The sequence below is a fragment of the Lynx canadensis genome, chromosome B1, assembly GCF_007474595.2.
Source record: "Lynx canadensis isolate LIC74 chromosome B1, mLynCan4.pri.v2, whole genome shotgun sequence".
In the NCBI taxonomy this organism is placed as follows: Eukaryota; Metazoa; Chordata; class Mammalia; order Carnivora; family Felidae; genus Lynx; species Lynx canadensis.
In genome coordinates, this window is record NC_044306.2 from 70,722,474 (window position 1) to 70,745,568 (window position 23,095).

Genomic DNA, 23,095 nt, shown 5'->3' on the forward strand with positions numbered 1-23,095 from the left:
AACAAACAGACTCATAGATACAGAGAAAAAACTGATGGTTGTTGAGAGGAGGGGGGCAGGAGGATGGATGAAATAGGTACAAGGAATTAAAAGATACAATCTTCTATATATAAAAATAAGTGAGACGCAACAGGTAAATTGCAGCATAGGGAATAAAGTCAATAATTTTGTAACAATTTTGTAAGGTGAGAGATGGTGACAAACCTTACTGTACTGAACATTTCCTAGTGTATATAAGTATCAAATCATTATGTTGTACATATGAAACTAATTCAATATTGTGTAGCAATTATTCTTTGATAAAAAATAAATAATTCAGTCTAATGTTCTAGATCCTATTTATCCTTTGTATCTATTTTCACAAATAATTTTGATATGTTCTATAGTACTCTGAAAATCTGCTTCCAATGAATCTCTTGTATCAATCCCACTGCATCGAATATATTAAGATTCCAAATTCCTTGCACATTGGTGTTCCCTATTACTAGATAATTTCTGCAATTATCCAGGCCCCGTAACATGCCATAAAATGGAACTGATTGTGGCACTACTGAAAATCAAGCACCCATTCCATAGAACGTCTTTGTTTTATTCTCTAGATCACTTAACCAGAGTTCAAGTTAGTGGGTAGGGGGATTAGGAGGTAGGAAAAATGAGAAAGTGGTAAAAGACTAGGAGATATAAATTGGGGGACTGATAGCTAGGGCCACATATTTAAGGAGTCCATATGGTGACATGTCCATATAAAAAAGGGGGCTCAAGTATTCCTCCTTCCATTTCTGGAATGGAGAAATAAGTATGTTTAGAAGGAAAAGCAAAGTTCCTCACAAGGAGCTAGCATGCTTCAAATACCAGTTTTTTTGTTTTTCATTTTTTTGTTTTTTTTTTTATGTTCTGAAGCACCCTTAACCAGCCATGAGCTCTTCCAAGGTACTATTTGGTGGTTTGGGTCATAACAGAAAGTAAAGTAAAATACTGGGGGAAAGAACCAATATTTCTCTGAAAAGGTGTGTTCCTGGTGCAGGAATGCAGTAAGTCTGGAACAGTCCAATAGGTAGAGCAGCTGTCACATAACTGAAGTGTTAAGAGTAGCTCAGTGACGTGTCTAATCACTAGGGTGTGGCAGCCAGGCTACAGGTTCAGTGAGGATGCTGGGAGACTTGAAAAGAGTATTGGGGAACTCTGCTCCCAGGAAGATGTAGTAGGCATATACTGGACGTTATATAAAACAAACCTAAGAAGACTGTGAACAGTGGAGAAACAACCATTCTCCAGTTGTGGACCTTCAGACACATGGAACAACATGGTGTGAGTGTCCTTTTTGCCTCATATATCCCAGATTTGAAGCTGAAGGAGCTGAAATTCAAAATGAAATTGGTACAGATAAAAATATCTCCAATAAAAGTCTAATTCCTCTAGCCAAAGGACAAAGAAAAGAGTAGCTTAGCAAGACAAAAAACTTTATTTTTTAATTTTTATTTATTTTTTTTAATTTTAGAGAGAGAGCATGCCAGGGAGAAGGGCAGAGGTAGAGAGAGAGAATCTCAAGCAGGCTCCACACTCAGGACAGAGTCCAATGTGGGGCTTGATTCCATGACCCTGGGATCATGACCTGAGCTGAAATCAAGAGTCAGACACTCAACCAACTGAGCCATCCATGCGCCCCAAGACAAAAAACTTTTAGACAATGTTCTCTCTAGTCCAGTCAAACACCACACACAAAAAGGTGACCCCATCCCCACCCATGCCAGCAAAGGTTGAGTGGGGAGCTGAGTCTTCCACCTTTAGAGGCTGTAACAAGGTGCCCAACACTCCCACCGCAGTGGTATCAGAGAAGACCCATTAAGGAGAGAGGACTCCCATCTCCATAGACCACTAACAAGTCCCTCCTTCCCCCATTGCATCAGAGGAGACTGTGCAGGCAGCATGGACTTCCACCCCTACCCAGCAGAAACAGACTGCTTCTCCTCTTCCACACTGGAGGTGATGTCACAGGAGCCCTAGCTGAGGGGCAGGAATTTTATCACCACAAAGTGGTAATGAGGGCACCCCCCCACACACACACACTGTGTATCAGTGGAGACCACATGGGTAATTAAAAACTAGCAGTCCCACCCTGCAACAATAAAGAGCCCCCAGCTATACTGTGTCAAGCCCTGGACTTCTACTTCCACTGAAGTCCTGAAGCAGCACCCTTCCTTCTCCCAGCAGGACAGGGCCAGAGAAAGCCATCTAACACAGAAAGTTTCAATAAGATTCAGAGTCCATAACAAACTATGAAAATGTCCAGGTTTCAATAGAAAACCATTCATCATACGAAGAACTGGAGAAGATCTCAAACTGAATTTTTTAAAAAACAGAGTCTGTAGATAACAACACCGAAATGAAAAATGTGTTAGAATCATCTGAGAGAGGTTCTAAAACATGGATGATAAAAAAAAAAAAAATATTTCAATCAGGTATTATGAACATTTGTTTGAAAGCACTGACAAATAGAAAGACTGAGCAAAGAAATACAAAATCTCAGCAAAAAGAAAGTCCAAATGGAAATTTTGTAACTGAAAAATACATTCAGCAAAATATAAATCTCAGTGGATAAGCTCATCAGAAAAAATGGAAGGGGCAGAAAAAAAGAATCAGTGAATTAAAAGATATAACCAAAGAAATTATCCAATCTGAACAAAACAGAAAAAAATTGACTAGACAAAATGAAGAGAGTCTCAGGGATCTGTGGGACTATAACAAAGGATTTAACAGTTGCGTCATCAGAGGCTCAGAAAGATGGGAGAAAGAAGGTGGGTCTGCAAAGGGTACTCAAAAAAAAATAACAGTCGAAAACTGCAAATTTGACAAGAAACATAAGCCTACATTTTTAAATAAGCTGAATAAATCCCAAACAGGATAAACCCAAAGAAATCCCCACCAAAACACAGACTTTAAGGATAATAAAGACCAAAAGAAGTCTTGAATGCAGCCAGACAAAAATGAGTTTACCCTCAGGGGAAAACCGATATGAATGAAGAGGAGTTCTCATCAGGAGCCATGGAAGCCAGATGGAGGGAGGAGGCACAATATTTTTTACATGCTAAAAGAAAAGAATTGTCAACCTAGAATCTTATACCCAGTGAAAATATCCTTCAGAAATAAAGGGGAAATCAAGATTTTCTCAGATGAAGGAAAACTAGCTGAATATGTTACCAGCAGTGCTCCTCAAAATATTGAATAAAGGAAATTCTCTATAAGTAAACAATGAAAGACATATCAGAGTAAAAGAAAGAACATGGTGAGCAAAAATATGCATAAATGCAATAAGCTTTCCTTCTCCCGTGCAGTTTCCTAAAGTATATTCGATGGTGAAATAAAAAGTAGAATGCTTTCTAATTAGATTCTCAGAAATATTTACAAGTCTATCATAAATAGAAAGTTAAAGTGACATTAAAGGATGTAATATTTTTACACATCACACAAACTGGTAAAATAATGACACCAGCAGACTTTGATGAGTTATGTACATATAATTAGTACCTAGGACAATCACTAAACAAGATGGATAAAGAGACACACTTTCAAACACAATATAGAAAACTCACAAAATGTCATTCTCAAAAATGTTTAAGTAACCTTCATGAAAGCAAGAAACAGAAAAGAGGGAGATAAAAAATGGGATAAGCAGAAAAGAAAACATAAAACAATAGACTGAAGCCCTAACATATCACTACTTAGATTAAATCATATCATCTAAACATACCAATTAAAACATGAGAGTGGTGGAGCGGTTCAAAGTCATAAATCAACTATATATGTTGTCGACCAGAAACTTACTTCAAACATAATGATTTAGACATGCTGGATGGAAAAGGATGGAAAAAGATATGTCAAATATATGACTTCTCTAAGGTCATGATCGTTCTTTATTAACAAACAGTTTAGCTTTATTTATCATAAAGAGAGTTAGGGTATGAAAGAATCATAAGGCCTTAAAAACCCTCCCACAAGGTAGCAACTAACACTACGAAGACTTGGCTGTAGATGCAGAAAATGAGTTTTTTTCAACGTTTATTTATTTTTGGGACAGAGAGAGACAGAGCATGAACAGGGGAGGGGCAGAGAGAGAGGGAGACACAGAATCGGAAACAGGCTCCAGGCTCTGAGCCATCAGCCCAGAGCCTGACGCGGGGCTCAAACTCCCGGACCGCGAGATCGTGACCTGGTTGAAGTCGGACGCTCAACCGACTGCGCCACCCAGGCGCCCCCAGAAAATGAGTTTAATGACTTTACAAGAAATTAAAATTTTCTAAAAAATATAGCTTCAGGAAGCACCACAAAAATAGTTTACTTTTCATATCTACAAATATGCACCTGGCATACTTGTCTAACATTCTAGGTAAGGGGTGTGATGGTAGATAACAAACTGAAAGAGTAATATTGGGCCAAAATATAGGCAGAGAAGGCAAGATTTTCAAGGTTGTAAGATGGTGTGAACCTATTAGTCTCCTGTGGAATGTACCAGGCTAATAAGCTCAATGGCAATAGCCTCCTGGTTTACTGGTCATCCCAAACAGAAGGTATCAATCAGGGGAGCTTTGGGGTAAGTAGAAACCTATCCTAAATTCATGAAACAGCCTGTTGATCCAGAATTTATCAGAATCTAAAGGCACTGACTATTACTCTTAGACCAATGATCAAGTGACAAGGCAAGGTCCAATTCTGCTGCAAGTACTCACCACTGGGCTGGACAGATCCCTGACTACGGTATAGTTTTCCCATGGGCCAGGCATCCCGTAAGTAAGGAGCCTGCCGGCCATATTCTGTGTGGAGCTCTCTAACTTGATAGGGAAAGGAAGGGGGTTTTATCAAGAGCATGGGCTACCCTAAATCTACCAAGTGGGCAAAAGGTCAGTGCTTCCAGCAATCCTCTGGCCTTTGAGGCTTATCAGGTGAGAAAGAACAGGAGGGTCTGTAGCTTTGACAATATCTCCACAGTCAATGGTACCCATCAAAGAAGAAACATCTCATTAAACTCCATGGAAAGTCTTCTAGAAAGTTGATAAGGTGTTGATTTCTTTTTATTAATTAGTATTTGACCTTAGTATTTTTTATTTCTTTTACAAAAAGGTTCGATGTGTTTCAGTTCCTTTTTATCTGTGAGAGAAGAATGAGGGAGCACCAATTCTATCAAAGCTTCACACCCACAGAAAAGTACCTTTCTCCTGAACTGCAGAGCGGATGGGGGAAATACTTTCGCCAGTGTCATTCTTACCTGCAAAGTGCTAATGTGAACAGGAGTCCCTGTACCATTCACAGTATTCTTTTTAGCAGCATTTACATGTCCACCTTTTCCATCTGCCTGCTCAGCCTTTGCAATTCTGGCTTTCTCTGCTTCGACTCGTTTGGGGTTATTCAACATCACCTGCACGACAGCATACTCCACCAGAGAAGCAAACCCAAAGAGAAGACAAGCAATGAGCCACACATCAAGGGCCTTCACGTAGGATACTTTGGGAAGTTCAGCAGCAAGGGTTGTGCACTCGGAGGCCAAGCTGAGTACTGAGAAGATACCTACAGAAATAGAAATAGCAGTTAAAGTTGCTTCTTACCCCTGTGAAATGTTCTGCAAACATTACTTTTTGATGATATCCCTCTGCAGTTAACTCCCAATGCTCATCAGATCTCTTTCAAGATCAAAGAGTAGAAAAAAAATAATATTGACATACTTTTCATGCAAGTATTATTTAATGTAGTTGGAGATGTTTGTAAATATTTAATATTTAAAAGTAAATAGAAATTTAAGCCAACATGTAAAAACACAATTTAGATCTGGTTTAAATATTAAAGATGTCTGAAACTATTTTGTAGTATCTCGGAGGAAGCCACAAAGCTCTCTAGTTAGAGTTATTTCACTTTTCAGCTTTATTTTAGACGGTCACAGAACTGCATTTTACCCCAAGAACAACTAAGTCTGAACAAGAATAGAACATATAAAGCAATTTTCTGATAAGGCTCACAATTTAAAATATCTAATAGAAAAGACAAAGATAGAGCATTCCTGATTATTTCAGGGGAAACAAATGATTTCAGCTTTTCAAGGAAAGAGTAATATTCTGCTATCTGTATTAACCATTTGTGGAAGGTTAACTAGTTACATATCAATTTAAGCCAAATAATTGTAAAATCCAAAAGGAAAATTGCAATAATTTATATCCCTCCTTTTCTTTGCACTTGCCACATTCCCACTGACTACCAGTGACACCCTGTGTCAGAAAAAGTCTTCTATGATGTCAAAGGAGGCTCACATTAAGTAATGTAGAAAACAGGTTTGCCTAGGCTATGCACTTTATGGGGCCAAATGCACTTTTTATTCTTAGATTTGACCACCACAGAGAATTAACAAATAGATCAACCTAACAAAGATATACTTGGTGTTCTTGTCTCTCGCCTTGGAAGTATGGTAAGCACTATATTAGTATTAATAATCAGTTAAAACACTGAAAAATATATTCCATCAGTTGCACTGTTTTAAAGTCTCCTGAGAGGTGTCAAGTTTGTTCGGCTCTTTTTTGTGAGTATTGAAGAGCTACGAGATTCTCTACTAGAAAGAAAGGTTTCTAGCAAAATATAGTAACTTCTGCAGATAGAAACAATATTACTTAGAATGTAAAGACTTGACAGTTATATTAATTACCCTTGGTCCTGAGGAAAACTAAGAACTAATTAATAGAGACTACATCTTAAAAGTTAATATAGGTCTTAATGTTTCTAACCTGGAAGTGGAAACTAACATAAAAACCAAGATCTTATCACTTGTTGCCCGAAACTGCAATTAGTTATACCTATGGGCATTAATTTAACAAGTCATATTTCCAAGTCAATTTTTCTATTTTTAATCAAATGCTGTATGTCAATCTAGCAATCAAAAACAACCTTACTTAATTCCTTGAAATAGAATATATTGACACACCATTCTCTGTGTTTCCATAGCATTTCACTTTCATCAATAACACAGGATAGATATATCAAACTGTTGTAAACTCAGTAGTATACCTGAAAATTTCCTGATATATCAGAAACTTCATGAGAAAATGGAGAATAATGGCAGATTTTAAGGGTCCTGAAAGCCCTATAATGAATTTACCATACCTGGTAGAAAATATGAAGAAACTTTAAATTTGGGAAAGAGAAATGACATTACCAAAAGAATGCTGAGTAACATTATTCTGGTAGGGATATATACAACAGAGTAAGAAAGGAAAAAAATAGTAGCTGCAGAAACAAAGCACAGAACTGATGCAAAAGGATTTTGACAAGACATGTTAAAAGACTTGGTTACTGATTAAAGGAAGAAGGAAAAGATTGAGACAAAGCTCTGAAGAATGGAATAACTGGAAGAATACTCATGAAAGATTGGAAGAGGAGACGTAGGAAAGAAATGACTTTGGTATGAAAACACTGAGGTGGGTCAGAGAAAGGCCAAGAAGCATAAAACCGATGACCATGACAAGAGCATGATACACTTGAGAATGTTGTAAAAGAAAAGATTAGCCAATATTATTCAGATGGAGGTCATTTTGAAAATGCAGAAAACCTTGTGAGGAAAAGATGCTGGAATGTCAAAGAAAGGAGACCAAAGAAACAGAGAAGGGACTGTCCTTTTAAAGGAAGAATATGGCATTAAGGGTTTTCTGGGGAGAGGAGGGAGGCATTTATAATTCCAGATATTAAGTTAGAAACCATGATGGTCAATTCTATTAAGATTTTTATCATTTCAGAGATGAAAGAATAGAAATGGAGAAAAATGTGAACTGTATGCCTTCTCTTCAGGAAATCATATTAAAATTAGAAAATATCCATTTGCTTTTTTAATCCTAAAATAAGAAATCTGAGCAAATAATATTTCTTTGGACAAGTATTATACCATTCACTTAACATAGTCTTCAAATAAAATTACTTCACTGTTAAATAATGCATAGTGAAATTTTGTCTTAATTTTAATAATTTATAAACCAATCAAAAGAAATTTCACTACTTGGCATCTACCCAAAGAAAATGAAAACTCTAATTTGAAAAGATATATGCATCCCTACGTTTATTGCAGCATTATTTACAATAGCCAAGATACGAAAGCCTACCAAGTGCCCAACGATAGATGAATCGTTAAAGATGAAGTGCATATACATACAATGTAACTTTACTCAGCCATAAAACAATGCCAATCTTGCCATCTGCAGCAAGAAGGATGGAGCTAGAGAGTATAATGCTAATATAATAACAAATGTCGTGAACCAGTAGAGGTCAAGGAGTAAACTGCAAGTGTTTACATACCTGTCTAAATTACAAATAATTTTTATCTCATACTGCAATAAACTATCAAATTCATACATGGGGAATTGTGATTAATAAGATGAAAATTAATTTAGAAGTACTACTAAATTATATTAGCATGTTATCATTTCATAACATTTTACTCTAAGGATACGAAAAGGAAAGCTATTATTAATATCATATGAGAATCCAAAAAAACCTTTTTGACATTTCTGTAAGAGGTCCTTATAATCCCTGAACACTGTTCTAGATGACCAGAGTATAAGAAAGAATGTGTGCATGCATGGTCTGCTAGACGTCTGCCTTGTAACCTAAATTATTAATCTTTTTACACTTCAACTCAAAGTTACGTGTTAAAAAAACTCCCTTTTTAAAAAAATTCCCTTTTAGCAACAATTCAAGTACTATATGTACCAGAGAAATGGAGTGTTATGATAATTTACATAAGAGTATTACAAAAAGTTGCTTCAATAATTACTTCCATACTCAGAGAAAGAGCTACAGACAAAAGTCTGTACCTAAAATTCATAGAGGGAGCTTTCACGTTTGTTAACAATGGAAAAGGTAAATTCAAATGAGATTGGGAGAATGTTTAGCATCTTTTCATGTGTTTGTTGACCAATTAGATGTTGCCTATTCAAGTCTGCTGCCCGTTTTTTAACTGGACTTTTATTTTTGGTTTTTCTGCTTTTTTTTGTTTTCTTTTTGTTTTTGAGCCGTATGAGTCTTTGCATATTTTCAATATTAGCCTGTTATCAGATATATGATTTGCAATTACTTTCTTCAATTCAGTAGATTATTTTTTCATTTTATTGATGGTTTCCTTTGCTGTGCAGAAGTTTTTTAGTTTGGTATAGTCCCACTTGTTTATTTTTGCTTTTGCTAAAATCATCAAGATTGATCAAGATCTGTATCAAGGAGCTTATCACCTGTTTTTTTCCAGATTTATGGTTTCAAGTCTTATATTCAAGTCTTTAATCCCCTTTGAGTTAATTTTTGTGTAGGGTATAAGATAATGGTTCAGTTTCATTCTTTGGCAGGTGATTGTCCAATTTTCCAAACACTATTGAAGAGACTGCCCTTTTCCAATTATACATTCTTGGCTCACCTGTCATAAATTAATTGACATATATATATATATATATATATATATATATATATATATATGGGTTTATTTCTGAGGTCCCTATTGTTTCACTGAACTATGTGTCTCTTTTTTACCACACTGTTCTAATTGCTACAGCTTTGTAGTATAGTTTGAAATACTGCCTCCACCTTTGCTTTGCTTTCTCAAGATTTGGGATCTTTAGTGTCTACACAAAAATTTTAGGATTATTCTATTTCTGTGAAAAATACTATTGTAATCTTGATAGAGATTCCACTGAATTTGCATATCGCTTGGAGTAGTATAGATGTTTTAACAATATTAATCTTCCAATCCATGGGTATGGAATATATTTTTCCTTTATCTGCACTGTCTTCAATTTACTTCATTAATGACTTACAGTTTTCATATAGCTCTTTCACATTCTTGGTTAACTTTATTCCTAAGTATTTTATGCTTTTAATGCAATTGTAAATAGGATTGCTTTCTTAATTTCTCTGATAGTTCATAATTAGTGTAAAGAAACAACAGACTATCTTGAAACTTCACTGAATTCACTTGTTAGTTCTAGCAGTATTTTGATAGAGTCTTTACAGTTTTCTGAATATAATATGTCATCTACAAATAATGACAGTTTTACTTCTTCCTTTCCATTTTGGATGATTTTTATTTCTTTTTCTTGCCTAATGACTCTGACTAGTATTTCCAATACTATGTTAAGTAAAAATAGCAAGAGTGGCCATCCTTGTCTTGTTTCTGATCTTAGAGTACTGTTGGGTATAATGTTGGCTGTGGGCTTGTCACATATGGCTTTTATTATGTTGAGGTACATTCTCTCTATATCCACCTTCTTACAAGATTTTTATTATAAGTGGATGTTAAATGTATCAAATGCTTTTTCTGCATCTATTGAGATAATCATAGGAGTTTTATCATTCATTTTGTTAATGTGGTATATCACACTGATTGATTTACAGATGTTGAACCATTCTTGCATCCCTGGAATACATTCCACTTGATCATTGTGTATGATCTTTTTAATGTATTTTTGAAACAGGTCTGCTAATATTTGGTTGAGGATTTCTGCAGGTATATTGATCAGGGATATTGGCCTGTAATTTTATTTTTTTGTGTGTGGTATTCTTGTCTGATTTTGGTATCAGAGTAATGCTGACCTTGTAAAATATGTTTAGAGGAGTTCTTCCTTCTTCTATTGTTTGGAAGAGTTTGAGAAAAAAATGATATTAATTCTTCTTTAATGTTTGGTAGAATTCACCAGTGATGTGTCTGGTCTGGAGCTTTTGTTTGTTGAGAGGTTTCTGATTACTGATTCAATCTCCTTACTGGTAATTTTTGTTATCTGTTCAAATTTGCTATTTCATCATGATTCAGGCTTGGTAGGTTGTATAGTTCTAGGGATTTATCCATTTTGCCTCAGTTGTCCATTTGTTGGTATATAATTATTCCTAGGAGTCTCTTGGGATCCTCTGTATCCCCTGATATTAGTTGTAATGTCTCCTCTTTCTTTCCTTATTTTATTGATTTGAATTTTCTTTTTTTTTCTTGGTGAGTCTAATTAAGGGTGTGTCAATTTTGTTTATGTTTTCAAAGAGTCAGCTCTTGTTTCATTGATCTTTTCTATTGCCTTTTAGTCTCCATTTTTTCCTACTATAATTTTTATTTCCTGCCTTCTGCTTAGTTTGGACTTCATTTGTTCTTCTTTTCCTAGTTCTTTCAGATATAAAGTTAGGTTGTTTATATGAGACTTCTCTTGTTTCCTGAGGTAGGCATTTATTACTATAGACTTCCCTCTTAAAACTGCATTTGCTGCATCTATAAATTTTGGTATGTTACATTTTCATTTTCATTTGTCTCAAGGTATTTTTTAATTTCTCTTTTGATTTCTATTTTTGATCCTCTGGTTGTGCAGGTGTACGTTGTTTAATCTCCAGAAACGTGCAAAATTTCCAGTTTTCTTAGTGTAATTAATTTCTAGTTTCATGTTGCTGTGGTTTGGAAAACTGCTTGATGTGATTTCAATCCTCTTAAATTTATTAAAACTTGTTTTGTGGCCTAACATATGATCTATCTTGAAAATTGTTCTATGTACACTTGAGAAGAATATGTATTCTGTTGCTCTTAGATTGAATATTCTGTAAGTAGCTGTTACATACATATGCTCTAATGTGCCATTTAAGACCGATGTTTATTGATTTTCTGTTGGAGTGATCTATATGCATTGGTATAAATGGAGGGGGGGGATTAAAGTCCCTTACTATTATGGATTGCTGTCTATTTCTTCCTTTAGGTCTGGGAATATTTGCTTTATTAATTTAGGTTCTTCTATGTTGGGTGCATAAATATTTGTAAATATTATATCATCTTGTTGGATTGACCTCTTTATCATTGTGTAATGCCTTTCTTAGTCTCATTACAGTCTGTATTCAAAGTCTATTTTGTTTATATAAGTATAGCTTCTCTAGCTTTCTTTTTGTTTCCATTTGCATGGAATATCTTTTTATTAAAGTAATATGATATATTAAGTAGTACATTAAAGTAATATTATTTCTCTTTTAGATAAAATTATAAATATGTATAGGTTTAGTAACAGAGCTTCTAAATACCTACAGCATAATTTTATATAGTTGGAGATTTTTAACAACTCTCTCAACAATAGCTGTAAAAATAACTAGACAAAAGGCATAAAAGATTTCAACAGTACTATCAACCAACTTGATATTTACAGAACACTACATCCAACAGTGACAAATATACTTTGCAAGGGAATGTGGTATGGTTACCAGGAGATACATGTTAGGCTAGGCCATAAAAAAAAAAAAGTCTGAATAAACAAAAAGTTTGAAATCATATTCTCTGACAAAATCAAAAAGCATTTAAATAAAATTAAAATCATTATCAGGTACTTATTAAAAGTAAATATTTGGAAATCAAACAGAATCCATGGGCCAATGAAGAAATCACAAGGTAAATTAGAAAACATTTTTAACTGAAAGAATATATCTATTTATAACTTTAAATGCTCCTGTTTAAAAAGAAAAAAGATCTAAAATCAGTTATCTGAGTTTTCACTTTAAGCATCAAAGAGAGATCGAATTAAATGCAAAGTAATTAAAAAGAAGAAATTAATAAAGAGCTAAAACTCAACCAAAAGGAAAATAGAAAAAAGTAAATGAAATGGTTACTGATATTTTAAAAATATCAAAAAAAATAAGCCTTCAGCTAGAATAATCAGGAAAAAGAGAATTCACAATTTAACAATATCAAGAATTAAATCTGACATACCACTAATAGCCAGACATTAAAAGGATAAGAGAATATTATGAAAATATTTTGTGCTAATAATTCTTGCAACTCATGTAACATCTAGAAATCAATGAATATAATTCACCAAAATAAAGAAGAAAACCCATCTAAATATTTAAGTATATGCAGAAAAAGAATTTGGCAAAATTCAATCAAATTTAAATTCAATGAAATTTTATCATACGTGATAAAAAAACAACACTCAGCCAACTAGGAAGCAAAGGAAATCTACTCAATTCAATTAAGACATGTACAAAAAATCTGCAGCTACTATCACACTTAATAGTGAATGGCTGTTATTTCTACTAGAATCAGGAAGAACAATTGTCAACAATTCTATTCAACATTACAGTAGAAATACCACAATGGTAAGAAAATTAAATGTTGGGGAGTATTTGAAGCAACTGGTAAGAATGCAAAATGGTACCATCTTTTTGAGAAATAGTATCTCAGTATTTTAAAAAAGTAAGTGTATCTTGATATCACCTCACACCTGTCAGCATGGCTAAAATCAACAACACAAGAAACAATAAGTATTAGGGAAAATGTGGGGGAAAACAACCCTTGTACATTGTTGGTGGGAATGCAAACTGGTACAGCTACTGTAGAAAAGAGTATGGAGGTTCCTCAAAAAGTTAAAAATAGAACTACCACTGAGTATTTACCCCAAAATTTAAAAAAAACACTAATTCAAAGGAATGCATGCACCTCTGTACACACACACACACACACACACACACACACACACACACACACAAACATACTATACATATATATATATATATATATATATATATATCACATATATACATGCCATGGAATATTATTCAGCCATAAAAAGAATGAAATCATCATTTGCAACAACATGGATGGAGCTAGAGATAGAGAGTATAATGCTGAGTGAAATAAGTCAGTCAGAGAAAGACATCACATTATTTCACTCATATGTGGAATTTAAGAAACAAAACAAACGAGCAAAAGGAAAAAAAAACAAAAGGGGGCAGAAAGAGAGAGAAAAGCAACCCAAGAAACAGACTCTTAACTATAGAGAAAAAACTGATGGTTACCAGAGGGCGGGGGGGGGGGGGGTGAAACAGGTGATGGGGATTAAAGAGTACACTCATGATGAGCATTGAGTAATATATAGAATTGTTGAAACACTATACTGTACATATGAAACTAATATAACACTGTACATTAACTATACTGGAATTGAAATTAAAAGCTTAGTAAAAATAAAATAAAAGTTTTTCAAAAAGTAAAACATAGTTTTACTTTAAAATCCAGAAATCTTATTCCTGGGTATTTACCCAAGAGTAATAAAAACATATGTCCATACAGAGACTTGTACACAATTATTGAAAACAACATTTGGGTTATTTATAATAACCCAAACCTGGAAATGATCTAAATGTCCATCAACTGTGGAGTGGAAAAATAAACTATGAAATACTGCCCAACAATTATATGGAGTCAAATATAAACATGAGCAACAACATGGATACATCTTACAAACATAAATATATTCCTATCCTCTAGTTTTCTTTTAGTGGGTGTGGCTAGAGATAATCATCCCAACATACTGAATGATCTTAGTTGAAATTTATAATCACTAACTTCAGGAAGCCCATAATCACAACAAGCATTGTATATTTCCCTTGTCCATTCACTACCTTCTCTCTTCAAACTCACAACAGTCTATCCTATCTCACTTGCAACTCGTGACCTTTCTTCCTATTTTACTGAGAAAACAAAATCATTCACAAGCCCCCACTACCATATCTACTTACCTATCTCTGTCTATACCTGTATACTCTGCCTTCCCTCCTGATACTGAAGACCAAGGATTAGTAAACTGATGCATAGGACACCCATTCAATTATGTATTGTCTAAGGCTGCCTTTAATGCTACAACAACAGATTTAGGAATTGCACCAAAACCCATATGGCCCACAAACATAGAGTATTTACTATCTGGCCCTTCACAGGAAGAGTTTGCTGATCCCTGGGACCAATCCACTTTGTCCTCGAAAAAGCCAATCTGTCTACCTGATCTCATCCCCTCTCACTTCTCAAATTCTGCTCCTGCACTTCTTCCATCTCTCATTTTTTCCTTTGTTATTGGTTGTTTTCCTCTAAATATAAACATGCTAAGATTTTGTCCGTCTTCAAAACAAAAACCAGAAACCCTCTCAACTCCTATTCCCACCCCAGCTATTTCCCCATTCTCTTTTTCTTTTTACAGCTGACAATCTCCAGCGTGTTGTTTCTACTGGATGCCTCTAGTTCCTCCCTAGATGCCACCGTTCTCTCTTGAAGTCACTCCAATCAAGCTTTCCTCTGTTCACTCTACAGAAACTGTTCTTATCATGGACACCAGTGACTTCTCCAGGTTAATGAATCCAATGACAATAGTTAGCCCCAAACTTACTTGATTGGCAAGCAGCTTGACTGAGCACTCCTTTAACCTAGAAATGCTTTCCCTGTTTGGCTTCCAGGAAACTACATCATACTGGTTGTTGCTCATCTTCTCAGTCTCAAGGGTTTAACCTTTATACGTCCACCTGCACTCCAGTCTCCTCACGTTAAAGACCATCTATGTTCTTACAAATCTAAAGTTCTTACCTCCAGGCTTGATCTCTCTTAAAAACTCCATACTTGTATAGCCAACTATCTGATATCTCTACCTAAAAGAGATCTCAAACTTAATATGTCCAAAACCAAACTCCTCATCTTCCCACCTTCTCAAACCTCTTTTACATGCAGCTTTTCCCATGTCACTAAGTGGTAATTTCATCCCTCTAGTTTCTCAAACAAACAAAAAACAAATACAAAACCAAAAACCCTTTGAAGTCAGCTTCGATTCTACTTTCTTAAATCCTACATACAACACATCTACACATCTCTTATCTCTACCATATCCATCATCTATTATGAGCATCTCTACCCTCTGGCTCATACCATGATCATTTCACTTAGATTATTAAAATAGCTTCTTTTTTTTTTAATTTTTTTTAACGTTTATTTATTTTTGAGACAGAGAGAGACAGAGCATGAATGGGGGAGGGTCAGAGAGAGAGGGAGACACAGAATCCGAAACAGGCCCCAGGCTCTGAGCTGTCAGCACAGAGCCTGACACGGGGCTCGAACTCACGGACCGTGAGATCATGACCTGAGCTGAAGTCGGACTCCCAGCCGACCGAGCCACCCAGGCGCCCCTAAAATAGCTTCTTAACTGATTTCCTTGCTCCCACCCATGCCCCATTTTAGTGGGTTCTAAACAAAGAGGCAAGGAGAATTTGTTAAAATGTATTTATTTTCTTATTTTTATTTATTGATTTGGGGGGAGGCAGAGAGAATTTCAAGCAAGCTCCATGCTCAGTGCAGAGCCCGACATGGGGGAGCTCAATCCCACGACCCTGGGATCATGACCTGAGCTGAAATCAAGTCTGATGCTCAACTGAATGAGCCACCCAGGTGCCCTGAGATCTGTTAAAATTTAAAGCACATCCTGCGGGAAAAGCCCTCAAGGGCTTCCCATTTCACTTTGAATAAAAGCCAAAATAATCAGAATTAGGACATATTACACGGTCTCCTCCCTTTTGCTGTCTTTCTGACATCACCCTTTCACTCATTCTGATCCAGCCACACTGGCTTTCTTGGTGTTCCCAAAGTATTCCAAACATGCTCCTGCCATAGGAATGCTGGCCTTGATGATCACTAACCCAGCCCATTCTTTCCTAGATATCCACCGTGATTTATTTCTTTACCTCCATCACATCTTTACCCAATATCACTTCTCTTTCAACAGTTCCCTACAAGCAGGCTGCTGTCCCTGAACTCTCTGTCCTTATGTCACTATCTTTCTACATTCCCGGATGTTAGGATTTTTTTTTTTTAATTTTAGTGTAGTTGACATACAATGTTATATTGGTTCCAAGTGTACAACAGAGTGATTCAGCAATTCTATACACTGCCCAGTGCTCACCATAATTACGTACAGTCATCATCTGTCACCACACCCTGTTATTACAATATAATTGACTATATCCCCTATTTTGTACTTTCCATTTCCGTGACTTGTTTTATAACTGGAAGTTATACGTCACCGTCTTATATATCATATATTGTACTTATTTGATGTCTGTTTCTTTCCAAAAAAAATACAGACTCATTGAGGCTTAGAGGTTTTCTTTTGTTTAATCTATCTTATTAACTATCTCTTAGCTATTTACTTTGTTAGCTATGTGCCCATCTTCTTGAATATTGCTTAGTACACAGTTGGCACACACTAAATACTTGCTGAATGAATCAAGAGTGTAAACGTGCTTTACAAAGTGTAAAGTAATGTATACATGTGGCATATTATTAACTCCTGAATGTGTAATAAGCACTTTACACTCATATTTTCAGTTCTCCAAGTAACCAACCCCTTGAGTATTTTTTGATACCTGTTGACATTTCAACAGAGTATGTTTAAAGAGGTTAGATTGGTTTGTTATCTAAATTGTCACAATTTAGACAGAGAGCAGGAATTGAAATCCAAGTTGAACTCGAGGGACTGACTTTCAACCATGAAATACTTCTGCTCCATACAACAGGTCTACCGGACGTTAAGTGGACAGCTCAGGGACCTTATGTCAGAACTCCTGCAATAGATGGGGATTTACAGAGAAAAATCCTTCAAGGACCTATCAGGGATTTAAGTGTCTCCAGAGTACTCTTGAAAGTCTGACATTTCAATTTATATCAGTGCATAAGAGTAAGATATTTTTAATAAGCAAAAAATTGACTACTTGGGGGAAATGGATGATATTTTTGACAAGTCTAAGAATACAAATCTAGTTTTCCAGTAGTTTTACTCTCAGTACAACATAGTTAATTCTCATCCCCTAAATGAATTAATCTATGAGTTGCCATTGTCTTCATTATACATACATAACCGCTAGGATGAAATCTCCTACATTTTTGGTCATTAAGATGTAGATTTGGTCTCTGTGGCTTTTATTAAATGTAAATCATCAAATGTCTTATTCAAGTAAAACTGTCATTTTCATTGCTTCTTTCCTGGTTTTCTACTCTTTAAAATCTGTATTTCATTTAATTCCCCTAACAAGTCTGGGGGGAGATTTGCACAAAGCCTTTTTGATGGAAATAAAAAATAAAATGCTGCAAGCAATCAGTCACCAAGAGGTCAGATATACCACAGCCCTACCTATATAAGTTCCAGGTGAAAGTCAGAGAACACACACACACACACACACACGCACACACACGCACACACACACACACACACACACACACACACGGTAATGAAACTTTTAAAACATTCCAATCAAAATTTGTTGTAACAAAATCCTTATTTTCAAGATTATTCACTTCACCCACTAGAAGGGCTCTTGATTACTTCACAAAGCAAAGACTTTTTCACCCCTATACAGACACAATTTTAAGACTGGCTAATGATGTTTCTATGTGACAGAGCATTAAAAATAACAAATAAGAGAGCATGGATAACCAGCTCTTCTTCTCCCTAGCCACTCCTGATGATACAGCACACAGTATCTGATGTTTAAGAAAATGATGCAAAGGTGGGGCGCCTGGGTGGCTCAGTTGGTTAAGTGTCCAACGTCAGCTCAGGTCACGATCTCATGTTTCATGGGTTCGAGCCCCACATCAGGTTTTGTGCTGACAGCTCAGAGCCTGGAGCCTGCTTCGGATTTTGTGTCTCCCTCTCTCTCTGCTTCTCTGTCTCTGTCTCTCTGTCTCTCAAAAATAAACATTAAAAAAAACTTAAAAAAAAAAGAAAATGATGCAAAGTCATTCCCCAGTGAAGAGCATAAGATAGTATAAAATATCACTGAGAAAGATTCCCATCAATATAGTTTTGTTTTTAAGTCTGGCACTATTGCGGCTTTTAGACTTTAGTTACCTGTGGAAATCACTTCTTAATAATTATTTCACAAGAGTCAAAGTTAGATCAGCTATTTAAAATACCCAAAGACATGAAAGAAGAAAAAAACTTAGTTTAATTATTGACTGAGAAAATACAGTGCAATGTCAAGTTTTGAAGGAAGTCTAAAAAAAGAAAAGAAAAAGGTTGCCTTCAATTCTACAGTTCTGTTTGAAAATAGTTGATTACACAGTTAGGCAAGGACATAACCCACGTCAGACATCGAGAGAGAAGCACAGAACGCTTTACCCAGGGGCACTCTGGCAGCGCTTGCGTCCGGGTTGATCCAGAAGGAAAGCCAGGAGAGAACCACTATCAGCAGGGTGGGGGCGTAGACACCCATCATGTAAAACCCGACCTGTCTCCTCAGGGTGAAGATGACTTCCACACACGTGTAGTACCCTTTCAGAAACAAACATGTTAGAAATATGAGGTGCTCACCCACGTGCAACTGCAAAAATCAACGATGTACCTATAAATTGTAAGTCACTTCCATTTGAGGCAGTTTCACAAAGTAAACTCAGAAAAAGATTTTTTTTTCTATAAATATATAATTCATTTGATGCGAAAGGTTGACATTATGGGACCTGTCTCACCTGACCTTTCACAACTTTATTATGGCATCGAGAAATAGATACCACATGCTGTGCCACTATGTCAACATCTCAGCTTTTAAGTCTTTGTTCAGAGAATTCACAATGAACTTAAACTTTTCATTACCCATGGGTCCTCTCAGAGCAATTGATCTAAAGGAGTCATATAGGGAGCAGTAAATCAAAGTGGAACAAGTCTAAAAAGAAACACTCCACGACTACGCATTGTCAGTATAATTTTTCAGCTACAGGTACCACTTCTTATCTAGAAAGTATGGCAGTCTTCAATAACTCCTATGCGTACTTAAACCTTAAAAGTTAAGAGTATTGGAAGTAAATGTTAGCAGCAATAAGAAATATGTTTTCAATCTATGTAGATAAAAAATTACAAAGGGCAAATATCCAACGTTTCTCTCAATTCTCTCCTCCACTCTAGACCCTCAAGCATGCTTTATGAGGCAGAGGACCTCATTTTCACAAGCGGAGACAAATGCAGAAATTGCATTACAGCATAATTCTAGAGATGCCATGACACTACTAGTCCCCCGGATTAATCACAAATTATGGGCAGCCTCATAATAGCCTTTGCTGACTTGAGAAACAAAATAAGTGACAAAATATTCTCCTAGCACTGGAATAGAAGACACACTTCTCGATGTTTGAGATTATTTTTTTTAAATGCTTTAGTTCTTTCAGTTAGCAAATTAAATATAATATTTAATGCCTAGAGTGCTTAATTTTGATAAAATTGTCGTTAGCCATTCAAACAAAAGCAAGGTTATGTGCAAATGCCAAAAAGTTAAAATATCTCCAGCTGTGTTCAGCTTAAACCTTGTTATTTTAAAATGTGGAAATATATAAATGAATGATAAATGAACACATTAATTGTGGGGAAAGGACAATATTGCTTTTTACTATTTTAAATTTTAAAAGCAATATTTATCTGATTTTCCTAGTTAGGAAGGATATATACATTTCTGGCACTAGAACAATCTTCATTTTTATTCATTAATGGTACTTGCGGCAATAGTGGCATAATTAAAGAATGTCAAATAAAAGAATAGCTATTCACGTCCTCTTATTAAATAACTTAGATTAGAACCCTATCTTTTCCCCAGTGTGAATTATAATCATCGCCACCTCTGAGAGATTAGAAACATATTAGGGCTAAATATGTAACAAAAATAAAGAGTTTATTTGAACTGCAGTAAATTCTACTTATGCCAAATGTTTCCATATTATATCAGAAAACAAAAAAAAATGCAGAATGTTTGTCTCTTTTTTTAATTTTAATTTCATTGAAACCAGGCAATTAATTTAAATTGTGCATAGGTTTTAAAAAGATGCAAAAGGTCAAATAATGAAACCTCCCTCCCTTTTCTGTTCCCCACCACTCATCTTAACTTCCTGCCTGGACAAACAAGAACATATGTTTCTAACTAACAATTATGTGCAAAATTTCCAAAATAGAATCTTTTAAAAGTCCCATTTTCTGCAATTAAGAGGCTCCCAGTACTTCTTAAAAGTGGTTCTAAAGTACCTGGCTTTGCAATAGCATCACTTACTCAATTTAATTTTACATTTACCTAGCACATGTGAGATAGGGAATGACATACATGTGCTTATCACATATTTTTAAATTTATTTTTTAATTGTTTTTTCTTTTCAAATTTTTATTTAAATTCTAATCTGTTAACATACAGTACATTATTCATTTCAGGAGTAGAATTCAGTGATGTATCACTTACATACAATACCCAGTGCTCAACACAAGTGCCCTCCTTAGTACTCATCACCCATCTAGCCCATCCCCCCACCCATTATCTCTCTGCTTGTTCTCTATCTTTAGTAGTCTCTCACTTACTGCATATTTTTAGGTAACCTGAATTGTCACAAATATTACAACAATTTACTATGGAGTTGCTCACTTTAAAATGAACTTTTGCATTCCATCCCATCATATTTAATTGGCAGCCTAAATAACAGAAACCCTGTACTCTGAAGCAAGTTTCCACCCCCTCCTTTTATGAAGGCACCCACTAGGGGAGCTTCCCAAGACTTGGATGAATTTGGCAATAAAATACATGCTTGGATATTATAGTGATTTGCTCCATAAACTTTTATGAGAAACATTTCTTGATCTTTTTTGATCTTTTCCTAGTACTGTTACATTTATGAGAGGCAGGTGGGCAGCTAATTGATATAAATGTTCATTGGCAAATTCAATTTACTTTCTATTTCCTGTGGGGTTTTATTTCATTATTATTCACCTAGGCTTGCAATTTAAGTATTTTTCATACTTGTTTTCCCATATATTTCTCCTTTGTAACAACTACAATTATAAAAAACCTGTAACTTTTAATAAAGTTAAAGCTAAATTATTATTTCTGATTATTTCTGTACAAGTTAAAGAACATATTGTTCATCATTCTATATATGTTGCTATCTATATCTTTTTCATTATTCTACATTATTAAGCATCCCATATATTTAGAAGTTTCTTTATTTCTTTTATTTAAAAAATATGTTTATTTATTTTTGAGAGAGAGAGAGAGAAAGATAGAGACAGAGCACGAGTGGAGGAGGGGCAGAGAGAGAGGAAGACACAGAATCTGAAGCAGGCTCTAGGCTCTGAGCTGTCAGCACAGAGCCTGACGAGGGGCTGGAACCCACGAACCACGAGATCATGACCTGAGCCTAAGTTAGACGCTTAACTAAGCCACCCAGGCGCCCCAGAAGGCTCTATATTTCTAAGTACATTTCTAAATATCCAAATATTAAATATATTTTACTAATAGTCATATGATGATTCATGTAAACACTGATGATAAAGCATGCTTACTAAAACATAATAAATGACAATTATTATGATGTTAGAAATAAGTTTTTTTTAGGGGGGAGGGTGCCTGGGTGGCTTGGTCAGTAAAGTGTCCAACTTTGGCTCAGGTCATATCTCATGGCTTGTGAATTCAAGCCCCACATCAGGCTCTGTGCTGACAGCTCAGAGCCTGGAGCCAGCTTCCAAATCTGTGTCCCTCTCTCACTCTGCCCCTCCCTCACTCATACTCTCTCTCTCTCTCTCTCAAGAATAAATAAACAACATTTTAAAAATTTTTAAATAGAAATAAGGTTTTTTTGTTATTTTCTGTAGCTAATGAGAGTTCAGTGACTTATTTACAATAATTCAAAAAATACCACAAAATCTTTACTTATTATAATCTGAAGTAATCTCTCAACTACTCTCCAGCACATCTTATTTTCTTCTTAAAACTAAAATAAATTATTTTGCTTATGTGTGTACTATACTAGAATACATATGTACAAAAGGGCAGGGATCTTGCCTTTATTCCTTGCTGCATCCCCAAAAGGAGACTTTTAGATATAGGGCTTAAGATGTAGGGCTTAAAGGTGAAAAAACAAATATCCCAGGATTTTCAATGCTATGTCATCATTTTATGCTATTACATAAAATCAGAAATAAAATTACCAGTTTTATTTTCATCTTTTAGATGAAATTTAAAATTTCACTAGGGTCTATTTCAAATTTCTTAAAACAATTTAGAGACTATTCATTTTGAAATGTTAAGCATATAATCTAGATGTGGGTAACTATTTGCAGTGCATAATGGGAATGACTCCACAGGTAGGGTAGCAATACCAGACTCACTATTCCAGTGCTCCACCTAGAAAAGTGTCTTTGCTTTATTGTCCTAACATGTAAAATAGGGAGAAGAAAAGTATCAAAGTCATGGCATTGTTGTGAGGATTAAGATACAGAATTCCTGTAGACTACTTAAAATA

The 23,095-nt window shown here is 35.3% G+C and overlaps 1 protein-coding gene across 1 annotated transcript in view; it reads right to left on the bottom strand.

Moving 5' to 3' along the window:
• GLRB (glycine receptor beta) overlaps window positions 1-23,095 on the bottom strand; it is a 94,484-nt gene that overhangs the window by 8,908 nt on the left and 62,481 nt on the right. Inside the window, exons 8-9 of the mRNA XM_030312852.1 lie at window positions 18,951-19,103; window positions 5,261-5,559 (exon numbers count right to left, since the gene is read on the bottom strand). Coding sequence (XP_030168712.1) covers window positions 5,261-5,559; window positions 18,951-19,103 — 452 coding nt within the window. The remainder of the gene's footprint in view (window positions 1-5,260; window positions 5,560-18,950; window positions 19,104-23,095) is intronic.